This window comes from Prunus persica, chromosome G1 (assembly GCF_000346465.2).
Source record: "Prunus persica cultivar Lovell chromosome G1, Prunus_persica_NCBIv2, whole genome shotgun sequence".
Classification (NCBI taxonomy): Eukaryota; Viridiplantae; Streptophyta; class Magnoliopsida; order Rosales; family Rosaceae; genus Prunus; species Prunus persica.
The window spans coordinates 23,455,621-23,473,259 of record NC_034009.1 but is presented as its reverse complement, the minus strand read 5'-3'; the positions used below and the strand labels follow the sequence as shown (position 1 = coordinate 23,473,259).

At 34.6% G+C, this 17,639-nt stretch overlaps 1 protein-coding gene across 1 annotated transcript; it reads right to left on the bottom strand.

Annotated features, from left to right (window-relative positions):
* LOC109946836 (zinc finger BED domain-containing protein RICESLEEPER 2-like) lies at positions 8,015 to 9,010 on the bottom strand. Its single transcript, XM_020555806.1, has one exon. It carries the CDS (start codon positions 9,008 to 9,010, stop codon positions 8,015 to 8,017), a length of 996 nt encoding a protein of 331 aa, XP_020411395.1.

Here is a 17,639-nt window from a genome sequence, read left to right as displayed (position 1 = left end):
TAAATTATACAATTTAAAAAATTAAGTTTATAAAAGGTTTTATGGTTTTAAAGCCTAACATATACCCTAGACTACCCAAAAATTATACTTTAAAAATAAACCCCAATAAATAACAACCCTAATCTCTAAACCCTAGACTCTAAACCCTAAACCATAAAACTAGAAGTGATTTTATAACTCATCAAAACAATTTTGTTTTGGATGGTCATTTTAAATTTTTATTATTCAAAATGAATTTTTTCAAGGTTTATGTGGAAGAAAATATATCAATGACTTCATAGGAGTTGACTTTTCAATTTTCTGATTTATTTTATATTTATTTTGAATATTTTGATATAAAAATAATAAAATATTCTTACCATACAACAAACCACGTCGTGGTTAATAAATTGTAGACGTTGTAAATTGTAATAGACTACTAAGTCGTTAAAATGACGTCGTTAAAATGAGAAACCATGGCGGCTATTTAACTATACGACGTAAAATATATATTTTACGACTTAACCGCAGTCGTTACATAAACGTCGTCGATTATACCCTGAACCCTTAAGAAATTGAAGATATTGTAAACCATTAACGACTCAATTGTTCAAAGAACGTCGTCTAACTATTTTTTTACGTCGTATTTGTTTAAAACACGCAACAACAAAATACGACGGTTATTGACTTTATTAGGTCGTTGGAAAAGTATTACACGTCGGTTAAGCAATTTGTATGTTTGTTTTTTTTTTAATTTAAGAAAACCTCAACAAATTTTTACATTACATATTATAGAGAAAATTGGTACATTATACATAAATATCAAGTGTTCAATAATTGCCCTGTTTAATAATTTGGAAAACAAACTCTGCCCATTCATTCCGGACTTCATCAATGGCTTCTTGGGGGTATGAAGCTTCCTGGTTTCCCTTGGCATACTGCATAAACAATGACTATTAGGGTTTATAAATAAAAAGAAATTCAATCACAGACGACGATATTTTTCATAACCGACGTAGTATATCCATTCAACGACGTTAATTTTACACGACCGTCGTTGATAATACAAAAAACGACGTGAAATGTATGAAGGTAATTTCTTCTTACCTTATTCTCAAACCCCAAGGAAGGATCCATGATGATGTCCCTCATGAAGCGCATTACATAATACCCGCATTCGACATTGCTGGGTTGCTTTGGTGTGCCTGAGAGAGTTTTCCAAATTACATTTTTACGTCCTGCTCGGGCTATGTGGGTATTATATATTTTTAAAGCACTGTTCACGATGTTTTTGGCCTCTTCATCGACCACACGATTTCCTGGCAGAGGATCCAGAAAATAGACGGTTTCTCTCTTTGCTCTTACAATCAGCAAAATCCAATGACGGCTGCACAAAATTAATATAAAAACGACGGTTATTTACAAAAACGACGTATTATAGTATTTCACACGACGAAGTAAAGTAGCTAACGACGACATTATATATTTATCACGACGATAAATAAATACCGACGTGGTTAGTAGTTTCAAACGACTAAATAAAATAAAACACCGACGTGGTTAGTTTATAAGCTGTCATTTATTGAAAATCTTAAAAACAAAATCCTAAGGAGACTAACCCTGGATTGTAAGGCATCATGAAAATCTGTTCACCGTCTGTCTTCTGAAGTCGAGCTGCTACCAGTCGTGATCTTGCAGTTATTGTGCCAGAGTTGGCACTAACTGTAGCAGGGTCGATAAAGCCAACCATACTGCACATATTGGCTTTTTTCAAAACATCGTGTAAGTACCTAAACAAATAAAATAATATAAACAAGTCAGCACACAAAACACGACGGTTATGTATAAAAAAACGACGTATTATAATATTTCAAACGACGTACTGAAATAGATGAGGACGTTATAATATATTTATCACGACGGTTGTTAGTTAAGACGACGTGGTTAGTTAGTTAAGACGACGCAATATATAAACCAACGAGTTATTATTTTAGAAGTACAAACCTCATATATACAGCCAATACAGTAGCTCCAATTTCTTCCATGCCTGCAAATTGTGTAATATCTTCAGGCAGGAGGAAGGTATCGCGCTCACCACCAAACACCTCCTTATCAATTGTAAATTGGACTGTCTTATCCTCAGGCAGGAGTGTCGTTTCCACAAAACGACAAAGGGTTTTTAAAGAAGATGGCGCCTCCATTTTTGAATAAGCACCAACTTCAATAACCTGTTTAAAGAAATAAAAAAAATGACGTGGTAATTCAATAAAGACGACGGTTTAAGGAATAAAACGTCGTTTTAAAAGTATTTAAACGACGGTGAAAAAATTGTCGTGGTAATTTAATAAAGACGACGGTTTTATGAATAAAGAGTCGTCTGAAACCATTTAAACGACGGTGAAAAAACCGTCGTTTAAATATTTTATTACGTCTTAAAAAAATTCCGCCGTCTAAGTTGTAAACAAACGACGGATTAAATAAAAATATCGACGTCTGAAATTTTGAAAAACAAATAAAAAAGTTATGTTAACATACCTTGTCGTCATGCTTTTCTTCATCTTCTTTCTCCTTTTCTTCTTCCTTCTCTTCATCTCTTTTTTCTTCTTCCTTCTCTTCATATCTTTTTTCTTCTTCCTTCTCTTCATCTCTCTTTTCTTCTTCCTTCTCTTCATCTGGCTGATGTTTCCCCATTTTGGCAGTATCATCCTCCAAATGTAGGGATCTCACATCACCTCCAGAGCAGCTAGCTTTGTCAGACATTGGATTTTTGGGGCTTTGGCTAATTCTTGGTTTAAGCATGCTTGGATCAAAATTGGGAATTAATTGGGAAAGCTGACTCAGGAAATGCTCCCTCTCAGCCTCTACCAATTGTTTTGTCCTAGCCTCCATCCTTAAGGCCTCTTCCCTTGCCTTAGCCTCCATCTTTTTAGTCTCTTCTTGAAGGAGAACTCTTAAACTCTCCTTCAAACGGTCGTCAAAGCTCACCCTCTGTGGTTTGGGCAAATTGAAATATTGCCTTGGGGAAACACCAGCACCAACTCCCCTCACCCTGCCTGGATGCTCGGGGCCCAAAGCCATGGTCAGCACATCATTGCTGCCATCTACTCTGACTTTGCCTTCCGAGACTTGTTTCTGCAATTCATCCTAAAACAAAGATAAACAAAAAAACACACGACGGTTATTTATGTACAAACGACGTATTATATAATTTCGCACGACGCAATAACATATAAAACGACGTTATTATAACTTATCACGACGGTAGTTATACCGACGTGGTTATTTATTTAAAACGACGAAGTGAATAAACAACCGACGTCTTATGCTATAATTAAAGAAAACAGAGTAGTGATTCCTATTTAGACCGTTAACGACGTTTTTACAAAAGTTTCGACGTGGTAATATCATTCACACGACGCGAGAATGAACCACCGACGTCGTATGCTATAATAACAGAAAACAGAGTAGTGATTCCTATTTAGACCGTTAACGACGTTTTTAAAAACTTTTCGACGTGGTAATATCATTCACACGACGAAAAATATAACATACGACGTAATAAGAATAATTCACAGTTTAATAAAAATTTAAAACAGAGTGAGTAGGCTTACAATTAATTTTGCCTTCTCTGCCACCTTTGGATCAGGGATGTTACCATGTTTGTCCTGTCTAGCTCTCTTCCATAAGGTAGATCGATCAATTTCTACCCCAGGCATGGTTTCCTCCAATTGATCCTCCAATCCAGCATATCCTTTTCGAGACAATCGATGATTGTACTCGAGTTTCTCCCTAATCTGTGAATGTTGAGAATGCACAGACTGAAAATCTTTGGATAGCCTTGAAGCTACAAAGGCATCCCATTGTGCTTTCTCTATGAATTTATATGTTTCAGGGGGTTGGCTTAATTTCTCCCTGTCATTGGTGTATGGAAGGATATAATGCCTCGTTAGTGTAGACTTGAAATCCTTCCATTTTTTGGCAGCAGAAGATAAAACAGAGGTCTTGCCCCCTTGGCCTACGACAAAAGCCATGTCAACTGCTTCCCAAATCTGCTCCTTTATATCCTTTGGGATTTGGGACCATTTCTTGTCCACAAGTGGGATCCTGGAGCGTGCCAAGACACCAATATACGACTGCATCTCAATATGTGCTTGGCCAACACCTTTCCCCCTTTTATTGTACTCAACAATTGGCCTCAGTTTCTGAAGCTTTCTCTTCACAACACGAGGCATTGTGCTCATACCTCGACCAGTCTTTGAATCATCAGAGATTGTTGTCTGGCTGGTTGGTTCTGTCTCAGCAGATGATGAAGCAAACTTCATCTTCTTCGAAGACTTCATCTCCTTCGAAGACTTGTCTTGGGGAGCTACCACTCCAAGCTTCTTGGAGCCAGAATCCTTAGTTTGTTGTTGAGAAACCATTTTAACAGACAAAACTGCAAGTGAAAATATTTCAGGAAAACATTAAGAACACAAACGACGGTATTAAAAAAATACGACGTATGATATGATTTTAGACGACGCAATGAAATAATCTCAGACGTAATAAATGTTTAAAACCATTATTTATATAACGTCGTGGTAAATATGTTCACACGACGTCAATAGAAATACACCGTCGTGGTAAAACTATTATTTATATAACGTCGTGGTATTTATGTTCATACGACGTCAATAGTAATACACCGTCGTGGTATTAACATTCACACGACGTAAAACAATAAGATATTTTTCGTCTATATTAGATACCAATCCTAGTTTCTTTTTCTTTATATTTTATCAAATAAGGGAAAAACAAAAACCATTGTTCAGAGAAATCAAACCTGCAATTAAACAAGCATATAAAAAAAGACTATTATATTAAAAACAACTTTGTCAATTTTCAGACGACGCTAGAACAACTGACGAACCGTCGTGGTCTACCGTCGTCTTATTTAGTTGAGGTAGTTGTCTTCAAAGTTGGAAACTTTCCCTCTTTGTCTGTATATTTTATCAAACTTGGAAAGAAGTAAAATGATTTTGGCCAGAAAAAAGGTAAAAAGATTTTTCAAACAAAAAACGTATGAGCATGCAAAACAGTAACCAAAATAGTGAAAATGAAAGCTTACCTTTTGCGTGCAATGAAAGCAAGAGGAAGATGATCGATGTTTAAATTCAGAGACGACGAAGAAGACGAGAGGAAGACGATGAGAAACTCTGACAATGCTCTGACAAGGAAAAAAGACGAAAAGGTTTCTCTGGGAGATTGAGATTTTTAATCGGGTTTGGAAACAGTGCATGTGTAAGTCGAAAAGTTGCTTACATATAAAACCATTTCAAAAAAAAAATACGACGGTGACATTTAACTACGTCGTTTTTAACTAACACGACGCAATATTTTTAGTTCGACGTGGACTCATTTCATTTAACGTCGTTATATTTAATATAACCGACGTGGATTTTAATTTTTAAATTATGAATAGAATTTTTTTTCCCTTGAACTTTCAGTTTATTTTTCAATTACAGTGCGTTATAAATAGAGTTTTTTTTCCGGAGGAAATTTAAAATGAAGGAAATTAATGTTCTGGAATTTAAATAAAATAAGAATATAAAAACAACGACTGTTTTTGTATTACTGTCGTCGTTTTTCGTCGTCTTAAGTAAGACTAAGACGACGTAATATATTTGTTTAGGGACGTTGATTTTTGTTTTAAACGTCGTTAGGTATAATATAACCGTCGTTGGAAATTGTTTCTCTGATTGCAAATTTGCAACGACGTTAGGTATAATATTTGTAGATAAACAAACGCACACACATCATCAACTTCCAAAAAATTGTCTCTCTGATTTCAAATCTGTGTCATCTGTTAAGATTATGATGTGGAACAGAGTTCCATCTGGTAAGATTTCGTAACCCTTGGGATCTCAGAAAAATCTGATTATGTCGGCGGTTTTTTATATAAACCGTCGTGGTTATTTCAATTCTTGTCATTAAGTATATCTACCGACGTAGGATAAGAAAATCAAAGAAAAAAATTGTTAACAAAAATTCTTATTAAGACGACGGTTTAAATTAAAGGTACGACGTATAAAATGCATAAATACGACGTTAGATTTTATAGTACGATTTAAAGAGAACGTCGTAGAACTATACAATAATGACGTCGATATATTTATATTTGTCGTCGTTGTAAATTAATTTAATACGGCGATATTTTGTATTTTACAGCCGTGGATTTGTTTGTAATTAGACAGCGTCTTATACGAAAACCTCGTCGTGTTATTTTATAAGTAAAAACGGCGGCTTTTATTGAAATCGTCGTCTTTACTTTCTACGTCGGTCGATTCATAACTTCTGCCGTTCTTTGTTCGCTTTGATTTTACACTGCGGAAATCTGTTTCAAATAGACGTCGGTTGTTTAATTAAGTACGTCGTTGTTTTTGAACAGCCATTTGAATCTCCCTTTTTAGTTGTCTAAGGTGGTATTAAACGACGGTGTTTTTAGAACCGTCGTCGTTTTAAAAACCACGACGGTTTTCACTGAGACCGTCGTTGTTTTCTGGTCGTCTTTTTCACTTTTTGTAGTAGTGGTTACAGCTAATTACTCACTCGTTTTGAGGATATATATAATCTGAACTGTTATGCAAAAGAGTTATGAACAGTCAGATGCTGTGAACTGTTATGCATGCTTCGATAGACAACATGGGTACATGAAGAGAAAAGTGGAAGGAACATAAGAGTGTTCTACTCAGAAAATGCCTATCCTTAAACCTTTGACTGTACATGAGTGATACAAGCTATATCTACTACAAGATATGAAAAATGTCTATGGAATGGAAGGAATGGAAGTCAGCAACAAAGAAATTAGCTGTGAGTCATGACCTAAAATCAAGAATATCAAAGCATATAGATCTCTTGGTGTAATTATTAACTAGAAGTATCATACATTCATGTGTGATGGGAAGTTCTATGATGTTAGTTAAAAAGGGGTAATGTTACAGTAATAGTATTTATTTGAACAAAAATCAACACTCACCTCTCTAAATTAAAAAGTACACCATCTCCACTTCCTTAAAATAATTTGTCAATAAAAGAAGCTGCAAAACAAAATATATACAATGTTCCATCATCAAACATGATAAAAGAAAGAAAACTATACTAAATGTATAGAATGTGAATGTTCCATCATCAAGCTCAACTAAATTTAGTTAGCCTAGATAAACAGAATGCTCTATCAGCAAGAACAATCACACATTATTAGAGCCACGACACTATTCCAGAACAATCAAACAAGAGCACATTATACTAGATAAGAATTGCACAGTACCAATACCCCAATATCATTCCAAAGGAATCCAAGAAAAAAAAAATCTACATATTTATACAAAACTAAACTAAAGAACTCCATACCTTCATATTCAGTTCCATTCATTGACGTGATAGATTTTCCAACTCTTGGCTTACAACTGCAACAAGCATAAAATCTATACTATAATTATATAAAAAAAAGGCAATTTAAGAGCTGTAAATAATTTAAAGACAGATGTTACATACCAATTTCAATTTCCTCAAGCTCTTCAAGTTGTTCTTCAACATTCTCACACTCTAGTTTGGAACATCTTAACCAATCTTGGGTACACACCAAAGCCTCGACGATATTTGGTGTTAAGGAACTTCGAAATGGGTCAAGAACTCTTCCAGCTGTACTAAAAGCAGATTCTGAAGCAACAGATGTCACTGGAATTGATAAAACATCTCGTGCCATTATCGCAAGTGCATGGTAGGTTGCACACTTCCCTTTCCACCAAACCAATACATCAAAGTTTGGAGATTCATCCTCAATTCCATCACTCAAGTATTTGTCCAGATCATTATTAGCATCTGCATGCTCCTTTCTTTTCAATTTACTCCTAAACATCTCCTTCTTGGATCGATTCCCACCTTGATTAGCCACAACACTCTCTGAATTTGCAGATTGATCATCTAAAGATGTAGCTTCCGACTTATAATGAAGATAAAGACGTGACATCATACTTTTGAATCTTTCAACCCAATCCTAAACTTTTTTATCTTTTTCATCCTCACTTAGAAGAATATCACTATCCAAGTAACTTCTATACCAAAACGTCACATAATCCAATTTATATCTAGGGTCTAGCACAATAGAAGCAATCAAAATTGGATTCAAAGCATCAATGTTACAATATTTTTCAAATTTTTCATTCATTTTCTTAGCCATGGAACTAAGAAAAACATCATTGCTGCCCATTTGTTGCAAGAGCATATCCTTCGTTTGTGTCACCTCATCAAAGTAAGTGTTAGAGGTGATGTAATGAGAACTAGATATACGCTTTGTTAGAAGATAAAAATCTTCCAAAAACGTATGCAAACTTCGCAATTTTCTCCAATCATCTTCATTTATGGGACCCCCCTCATGACAGCCACTTCCACCTTTTTTTTTGTTCAAACCCAGCTCACTTCCATCTTCTTTATTTTTTTTCAGTTCACATTCACTTCTATAGAATGGATCATGCTCCAAAAGCCTATCAAATACTTTCTCAAACTCCATTGCTGCATTTATCATCAAATATGTTGAATTCCATCTTGTTTTAACATCTAAACACACAACCTTCTTACAAGTTACACTCTCCTCCAAAGCACATTTTTTAAACATTTGCAAACGTGATGAACTACTCCTCACATACTTAACACTTCGACGAAGACGCTTGATGGTTGTCTTCACCTCTTCAATTCCATCCCTCACAACCAAATTGATGACATGTGCAAAACACCTTACATGAAAGAACTGTCCACCTAATAACATCATATTTCTCTTGTTTAATCTTTTCTTTAAATCCATCACACATGTATCATTATTCTTCGCATTATCAAGGGTGATTGTCATAACCTTTTCTATTCCCCACTCTAAGAGACAATTTTCTATAGCCTTTGCAATAACCTCTCCTTTGTGTGGATGTGGAAGAACTCGAAAATTTATGATTTTCTTTCTAAGGACCCAATTTTTGTCCACAAAGTGAGCTGTCAAGGCCATATACCCAAGATTTTGAACCGAAGTCCACAAATCTGTTGTGATGCATATTCGTGCAGAAATCTCTTTAAAATAATCTTTTAACTTGCTTTTTTCCTCATGATATATTTGTAAACAATCCTTTGTGATTGTGGTTCTAGAAACCACATGAAATTTGGGTTGTATAACTTCACAAAACATCCTAAAGCCTTCCTTTTCTACAAAGCTAAATGGGAGTTCACAAAGGATAATCATTTTTGCAAGAAAACTCCTACATAGCTCCTAGTCAAACTTCCAGTTGCAAGTTTGACCTCCCATTACAGAAATTAGTGTCTGTGCATTATCTTGTTCATCACGAGGAAACTTTTTACAAGTCCTAGTATGAGACCATAGCTTATTAGTGCCAATCCTAGAAGGTGCAGTAATTCTAGCTTCACAAAACACACAAATTGCAATTCCTTTGTATTTTCCAGTTTCCTCTTCCAAAACTTTCTTTAAAAAATTCCATACCTCAGATTTTCCATGGTTTCCAGCTAAACCAGACTTCTTAGTAATTTTTTGCTTCTTTGGATTGCCACGAATGGTAGCTTGCTCAGGAACTTGATTGGGAACCTGAGGGCTATGATCTACGTCCTGTGCCATTCTTAGATCTGCAATAAACATATAAAATAATCAAGCAATCTATTAGGTGTATAAGAAAAAGACATATGATAACAAAAAGTTTCCACCTAAAGGAAAAGGCAAGTGGTTCCAGTGGCTATAAGAATATGTATTGTTCATCTTTAATACCACAAATTATGCAATAAAATCCGATAATGGCACACAAGCACAAAATAATGATACACAAAATTAGAAGATCAAACCCTGTAAGACTTAAAATAAATTATTCAAAACCCTCTGCTAACGCCCTTAAAACGAAAAAAAAACTTGAACTGGCAAAGCCAACACACTCTCTGAGGGCATGGAATGTCTAATTTTTTGGTCAGAATCTCAATAGTTCACTCTACCAACTGAATCCTCATCTATATTTTGATATGAACTTAAACAAATAATGAATATCTCTTATTTTATAACCCTGAACAAGGAGCTGCTCTCGTTGTGAGATCAGCAACAAAAGAGAAGAATTGGATGCCCCAATGAAAACACTTTCTTATTTTTTTCAATATTCCTTTCTAATTGGGTAGACAAGTTAACAAATTCAATTGCCCAATAATACATAAACAAGATCAAGATAAAATAAAAAAGAAAACTTACTGAATAGTGAATAATGATAGAGATTTTGGTGTAGACTTGCAGTGGTATTGCAAAAGGAAGGAGGTTAATAGTGAGATTGATGAAAACGTTTGAAGTTCCATCCTGTTTTCTTCTCTAGTGAAGAGAGAGAAGCGTCGTTTGGTTTTTCAAGAGATGGAGTGAAATCTCTTTGCTGCTTGCTGGGGGAGAATATGAGGGGACTCTGATTTGGATCTAAAGTAAACTCTCTCACCTTTTCTTTTAAAAATAAAAATAAAAATTTTTCGTGAATATATTTGCCATATTAGAGATATATATGGCAATTGGCCATCATTATTTTGGCCATCACGAATTACTGTTATTGATTAAACAAATATCTACAAATTTATATTATATTATATTTTACGTATATATATATCATGTTAATATACTTGATAAAAAATAATGTTATATAAACTTTATCTTGGATACTACTACATACTTACTATTAGGGTTCAATCCCAATGTGTTTCTATGATCATCTCTATTTTTTAATTTTCATAATCATGATTCATGCATGAACAAGAGTTTGATACCAATTTGTATTTGATACAACATGTCAATGTCCTACCTTTTTTAAGGGTAAGTTACTATTGCTGTACCTAACTTTTTTGTAACCCCCTATTGTTTTTGTTCACATTATTAAGAAAATAGTACTACATTAGCACCTTGGCAATTGATTATAAAGAAAATAAGTTTATAATTAAATGCATGACCTCATACCCCAATGAGTCCTATTCAAGAAATTGAGTTAGAATTAAAAGAAAAAAAAATCAATACACTACGTAATTTAGATCAATTCAAAATTGGTTGCATTACAAATTTTTTTTCCCTTTTACTAATATTTTTAAATGTACTTAAATTTTTTTCATTATGTATGTATAATGTATATATAATGTTTGCCAATAATATCAAAGAAAACTTGTGTCTTTGGTTGGTTGTGACAGAACTATGGACAAATTAAAAATTGTGGGAATGCATTAAATGTTTTGCATATAAATTAAATATATTGATTGTTGTCTAAACTTTTGTAGGATTAATTCAAAATATTTCGGAATAAATCGGAATTTCTCGATCGGAATGTTTTTCAAATATTCAGAATTTTTAAAATCGGAATATATTAGGAATATATCGGAATTATTGGATCGGAATGAGTTCGGAACATTTTGGAATATTTCGGATCGGAAATTTCGGAAATTTCGGAAGTTCCATGTACATTCCGAATCCGATCCAATTTTTTTCGGAAATTTCGGATTTCGGCATTTACGGAATTCGGATTTGTTGGAGCCGGATTTTTTTGGAAATATTCGGACCGGAATCGGTCGGAATCGGATTTTCCAATCCAACTTGAACCCCTACCACTGGGGATAAGGCTGATTTTGGTATCTAGAATGTTGTTCATAATAGAAAAGCTTGGAAGAAGAATTTTAAAAACAGAACTATTGCTAGTGAAGATAAAAGAAATGGTGTTAACCCTGAGGTGGTCCATAAGAGATAGGATAAGGTTATTGGTTGCGGCAATGATTTGCCTAAAGTTTTTAAAGGGGTTAATTCTGCGACTGGGCTTTATGATTCATCTGGTTCTAGATTTAATATCTTGGAGAATGATTGTTTTAATGGTGAGCAAGAACATGTTTTTGGGACTTTGGATAATCTGTTGCCATTTAATGGGAAGGCTATTCAAAGTCAAGATATTGGTGGTTGCCATTTGTCTGATATTTCAAATAAATCTTCTTATAGGACTTCTATTGTTTTGAGGTCTAACACTAAGAATTTGTCTCATGATTCCACCATAACTTCTATGTTTGAGCTGGACCAAGCTTCAATTAAACGTAGGGCAACTGTGGCACTGGAGTTTTGGAAAGTGGGGAGGTTGATGCTCTTAGTAATGATTCTTTTTTCATTCCTAAGCCTCAAGCTCCGAATATTACTTCTAGGGATTATAGAGTTGTTGATCAAGATATGGAAACTTAGGATTTTAGGGATTTTGAGAGTTTACAGTTAGATTCTGAAGGTGGTGAAACATTGATTGATGACGTGTTTGCTTTTTTTGCAGAGGATGGTAAGGCTCAAGATCTCAATTTTTAGGGCCTTTATCTGTCATTTATGATTAGTCTTTTTTGACATTTCCTAATATTTTCCTTCCATTATGATGATTGGTTGTTGGAATATTAGAGGGGCCAGTAATAAGAGATCCTCGGTTGCTATGCAAGATCTTAAATATAGACATAAGTTTGATATGTTGGTTATTTTGGAGCCTAGAATTAGCTCCAGTAGAGCTAGTAAAGTCATTTCTCAACTTGGTTTCCCTAAAGCTGAAATTTCTGACGTCGTAGGCTTCTCTGGTGGTATATGGTTGCTTTGGGATAATGCTAAATTCAAATTGAGAGTAATTCATTGTATGGATCAAGCTATTTCTTGGATTTTCACTGTTGTTTATGGGCACCCTTGCCCTACTAGGAGATCTTATCTCTGGAAAACTTTATCTATTATTGATGCTTCTTGAAATCTACATTGGGTTGTGTGTGAGGATTTTAATGATATATTATTTGAAGATGAAAATTTTGGAAAATTATCCGGTAAAAGTAGAGGTTTCAAGGAATGGTTTGATCATCATGGGCTCATTTATTTAAGGTTTTGGGACCCAAATTTACTTGGGTTAATAAAAGGGTTAGTGGTGATTTTGTGATGAAGGGCTATTTGTAACAAGGAGTGAAGGGTTTTATTTCCAGAAGCTTTTGTAAGGTAGAGAGGATGTTCTGATCATAGTCCTCTTTTGATTGGTCTTTTTTTTTTTTTTTATAAGATTCCTTCATCTGAGCTTAAGCCTTTTAGATTTGAGGTAATGTGGCTTAAACATTGTTTATTTTCTGAGTTCATTAAAACATAGTGGAGGAATTTGGAAGGCTTAGTTTCTAATAAATTGGTCATATTTTTCAAAAGAATAAGAGAATTCTTGCTAGACTTCAAGGTATTCAATGGTCTCTTTGTAAGGGTTACTCCTTTTTTTTATAATTAATCTTGAGAAGCAGTTACAACATGAGTTTGAGAATTTATTGGATAAGGAGGATGTGTTTTGGAAACAAAAATCTAGATTTCTTGGTTGCAGAGTGAGGATAGAAATACCAAGTTCTTTCACATTATTACTCTTGTTAGAAGAATAAGGAATATAATTGAAAAGCTAAAATGAGGTGACTAGAAAGGAGGTGCATGATGCTCTTTTTTCGATTAGTCCTTACAAGGCTCCTGGCCTCGATGACTATTATGCATCTTTTTTTTTTTTTCCATAATTGTTGGTCTATTTGTAAAAAAGATATTGAAGTTTTGGTGTTTAAGTGTTTTTTTAGTGGTTCCGTTCTAGAGTTTTTGAATAGTACTCTTATTATTCTGGTTTCTAAAATCACTAATCCTCAGAGTATGCTGCAGTTCCATCCAATTAGTCTATGTAACATGTTATACAAAGTTGATTCTAATATCATTGTTGGAAGGCTCGGATCCTTTATGAGTAAGCTTGTTAGCCCCAACCAAGTTAGTTTTGTTCTTGGAAGACAAATTTCATATAATATTTTCATTGCTCAAGAGGTTATGTATAGATTTCACAGAGCTAGAGGTAAAAACTGGGTATATAGCTTGGAAAATTTACCTCTCTAAGGTTTATGATAGTTTGAAATGGTCTTTCATTGAGCAAACTCTCACAGAAATTGGTATTGGAAAAATTTCTCTTCAACTTATTATGAGTTGTGTTAAGAATGTCTCATACAAAATCATTATGAATGGGGAGCGTGTTGAGAGTTTCAAAGCTCAAAGAGGTGTTAGACAAGGTGACCCTTTATCCCCTTACCTCTTTGTTTTATGTATGGAAAAAACTTAGCCACATCATTGTTGCTGGGGTGTTAAAGAAGGATTAGAAAGCTGTTAGTGCAGCGAGGTCTGGTCCTTTAAATTGGTATATTTTCTTTGTGGATGATTGGTGAGGCTTCTACTCAGCAAGCTATGGTGATGAAGAATTCTCTTGATAAGTTTTTTGAGCTTTCCGAACAGCTAGTTAATTTTGAGAAATCTTTGTTGTACATATATGCAAATACTAAATATGAGCTTGTTGATCAAATTGAGTAGATTTATGGAGTTACCAAATTTGCTAATATGGGGAAATATCTTGGAGTCCCTCTTGTTCAAGGGAGGGTTACTAAGGCTACATAAAGGGAGGTTCTTGTTAAAGTTTAGGCTAAACTTTCTTCTTGGAAAAGTCTACTGCTTTCTATGGATGAAAGAATTACTTTAATCCAGTATGTTGCTTCTTCTATTCATCTCTATACCATGTAGACTTCTAAGCTTCCTCAAGCTCTTTGTAAAGAGCTTGACAAGTCTTCTAAAAGATTTCTTTGGGGAAGTAGTGGGAACCATCATAAAACTTATTTAGTCAAATGGGATATAGTTTGTTTGCCTAAACATTTGGGAGGTTTGGGTATTAAAAAGGCTTCTCTTATGAATCAAGCTATGTTATCTAAAGCTAGTTGGAGAATTGTTGCTGGGGACTCTAGATTTTAGGCTGTTATGCTAAGGAAAAAGTACTTAAGGGGTAGTTGTTGCTTGGATGCTTATGATGATAATTGTACTTTGGCTTACAACATTGGAAAGGGTTGATGTTTGGAGCTGACATTTTGAATAATGGTACGAAGTGAAGAGTCGAAGATGGTACTAGAGTCAAATTCAGGACTGATATATAGATTGGTGTGTTCCTTTGGTGGATACTAACTTTCCCTTGTTTGATTAGTTTGACATCACTGAAACTGCGTCTAATTATTTTTCTAGGATTGGTTGGAATATTGAGAAGCTCTTGCAAGCTCTTCTTCCTCAAGCTGTTAAGAAGATCATTAATATTCATGTTGATTTTGAAGGGAATTTACCTTTTACTTGTATCTGGGGACCCACTTCAAATGGAATTTTTTCTTGTGAAGTATGCCTATGAGCTATCTACTGGTTTTAATGAAGTCACTGGTTCCTCTTGGAATTTCATTTGGAAATTGAAGATCCCTCCTCGTGTGACAGTGTTCATTTGGCTCCTTACTCAAAAGAAGATCTTAACTAATGTGCAAAGAGTAAGAAGACATCTTTCTAGGGACCGTTCTTATTCTATATGTCATTATCATGAGGAGTCATTGCAGCATCTTTTTACTACCTGCCCTCATATGCTTGTGCTTTGGAGATCCTTACATTTACCTGAAGGTTTGATCAATTTCTATTTCTCTAATTTTGATAGTTGATTGAAGGATAATTTGTGTTATAATGCTGGGCATATAGGGAATTTAAAGTGGTGTAATATTTTTTTATGTTGCTTGCTTGTTCATTTAGAAGTGGGGGTGCTGTTCTATCTTTGAACCTCATTTTCAAACGTCTTCTTATCCTAAACAGACTATTGTCGAGTATCTTCTTGAGTGGGATAAGGCCAATTACCTTTTAAAGAAGGCTACGATTCAATCTCAGATTTCTCTTGCTTGTCAGCCTCCTTCTTGTGGCTTCTTTAAGGTTGAAGCTTGGGTAATCTCCAAGGGTATAGGAAAACGAAATAGGCAGAATTGTACTATGTAGACTGATGTGGCATGTTGCCTACCTATTTACCTCATGAAAAAAGTTGATCACTCCAAGGGACTAGGCAATGCCCGTGTACAAATCATTACTATATTATTTATTTTAATCTTTCACCTTTACTGTTATATTTTATAGAAAGTAGATGAGAGAGTGGAGATGATATTTTATTATAAAAAGTAAGTAGGGTCCAATATACCTCTTCACTTTGAAGTAGGCAATATTGCCTTGTTGGGGGAGAGAGTGAATATTTTGCCTACTCATTTGCCTCTTCCGTTAAAGCATGAAAATGCTGATGTGGTAAGGCAAATATGGTTTGTCTACTCTTTTGTGTGAGATAATTGTTAATTCTGATTTTGCTCATCTTGTTGATATGATTAATGTATATCTCATCCTATGTTTGTGTTGTTAACCAAATGTAGAGAGCTTTTGGAAAGCCAATGGAATTGCAACATTCTTCGTGTCTATAGGGAGACCAAATTTTGCTGGATTTTCTAGCTAAGATGGGTCATCATAAGGATTTGGATTATCATGAGCTTTTTTCTCCTGAGCAGCTAAAGGCTATTTTTTATGATGATAAGAATGTCCTCTTGATGCATAGATTTGTTTATGTGTAGTTTTTTTGGTTTGGACTTTGTCCCTATATTACCAAAAAAACAAATAAATTAAAGGGCCCCATTTTCATGATTTTATCTTATTTCTCATACGTCAACCTCAAGCGGGAATTAATTCTATTTTTCGAATGTGAGAATACCTCTTGATATTTGCTAAAAAAACCAACGAATCTAAATCACTACCTTATTTTCGAAGTCAAAAATGGACTTCTCTTGCCCCGTACAAGTTTTTGCACCAAAACAACACAAACCGCCATTAGGTGGAGTTGATAGTTGAAGGCTAAAGCAGACTGGACCCCAAAACATCGAATACCTTTCCTCCACTTTGGTTGGCTACAAAAAACAAACCCGTTGATTTGATTCAATTTTATATCAACAAACAAACATTGCCTCGTTTGTGGTAGTTGGGTGCACGTTGTCCACTAATCCGCCCCCCACCGGAGCACTGCCTGCCTACCTACCTTCCTTTTTCTTTATCTGCGAAGGACCTAACCTACCCTCTCTGTGCTATTTATCAAAATTAATTAATTTATCTTTTAATTGACATTAATCATTTTTTAATTATCTCTTGTCGTTAACGATCTTTCAAACTACACCTTGTGCTTTCTGCGGCTGTCCACGCCTCCAAGCGTTTTGGTTATTGACCGCCAACCAGGGACTTCCCCCCTAATTACGACTTTACCTTTTTATTTTGCTGTCATTATTTAATAATGAAAGTCAAATAATAAGTGTACAAAAAACTATATTTTTTATTTACACTTATTTTAAGAGCATTTTGCTTTTTAAAAATAAAATAAAATAAAAGCAATAGTGGTAAATGGAGTTTCTCACACGAAAAATGCTGGACTTATCATATTTTTTATACCACATTATGTATTATCTCTTTAATAGAAGTGAACCCTATTGTATTAGTGTACTCTACCTCTACTAAAGAGATAATACAAAATATGATATAAAAATATAATAAGCCTAACATCACCCTTCTCACACATCCTATTAAAGTGTTATGAAGTTGGAACTACCACTCATCTGCAAGCATTTTTTTCATTGACAAGACTGTTGATAGCATTTTGCTTTTTTTTAATTTTTTTCCATTTGTTGTTAAAAAAATGTATGTGGTCTGGTCGCGGGTCCATCATCGTAATATTACATTTTCCCGAAGCCGCAGAACTTGGTGGAAG

Bases quoted from the DNA above. Each gene is read 5' to 3' on its own strand.
- LOC109946836 (XM_020555806.1), bottom strand. From the start codon at position 9,010: ATGGCCTTGACAGCTCACTTTGTGGACAAAAATTGGGTCCTTAGAAAG.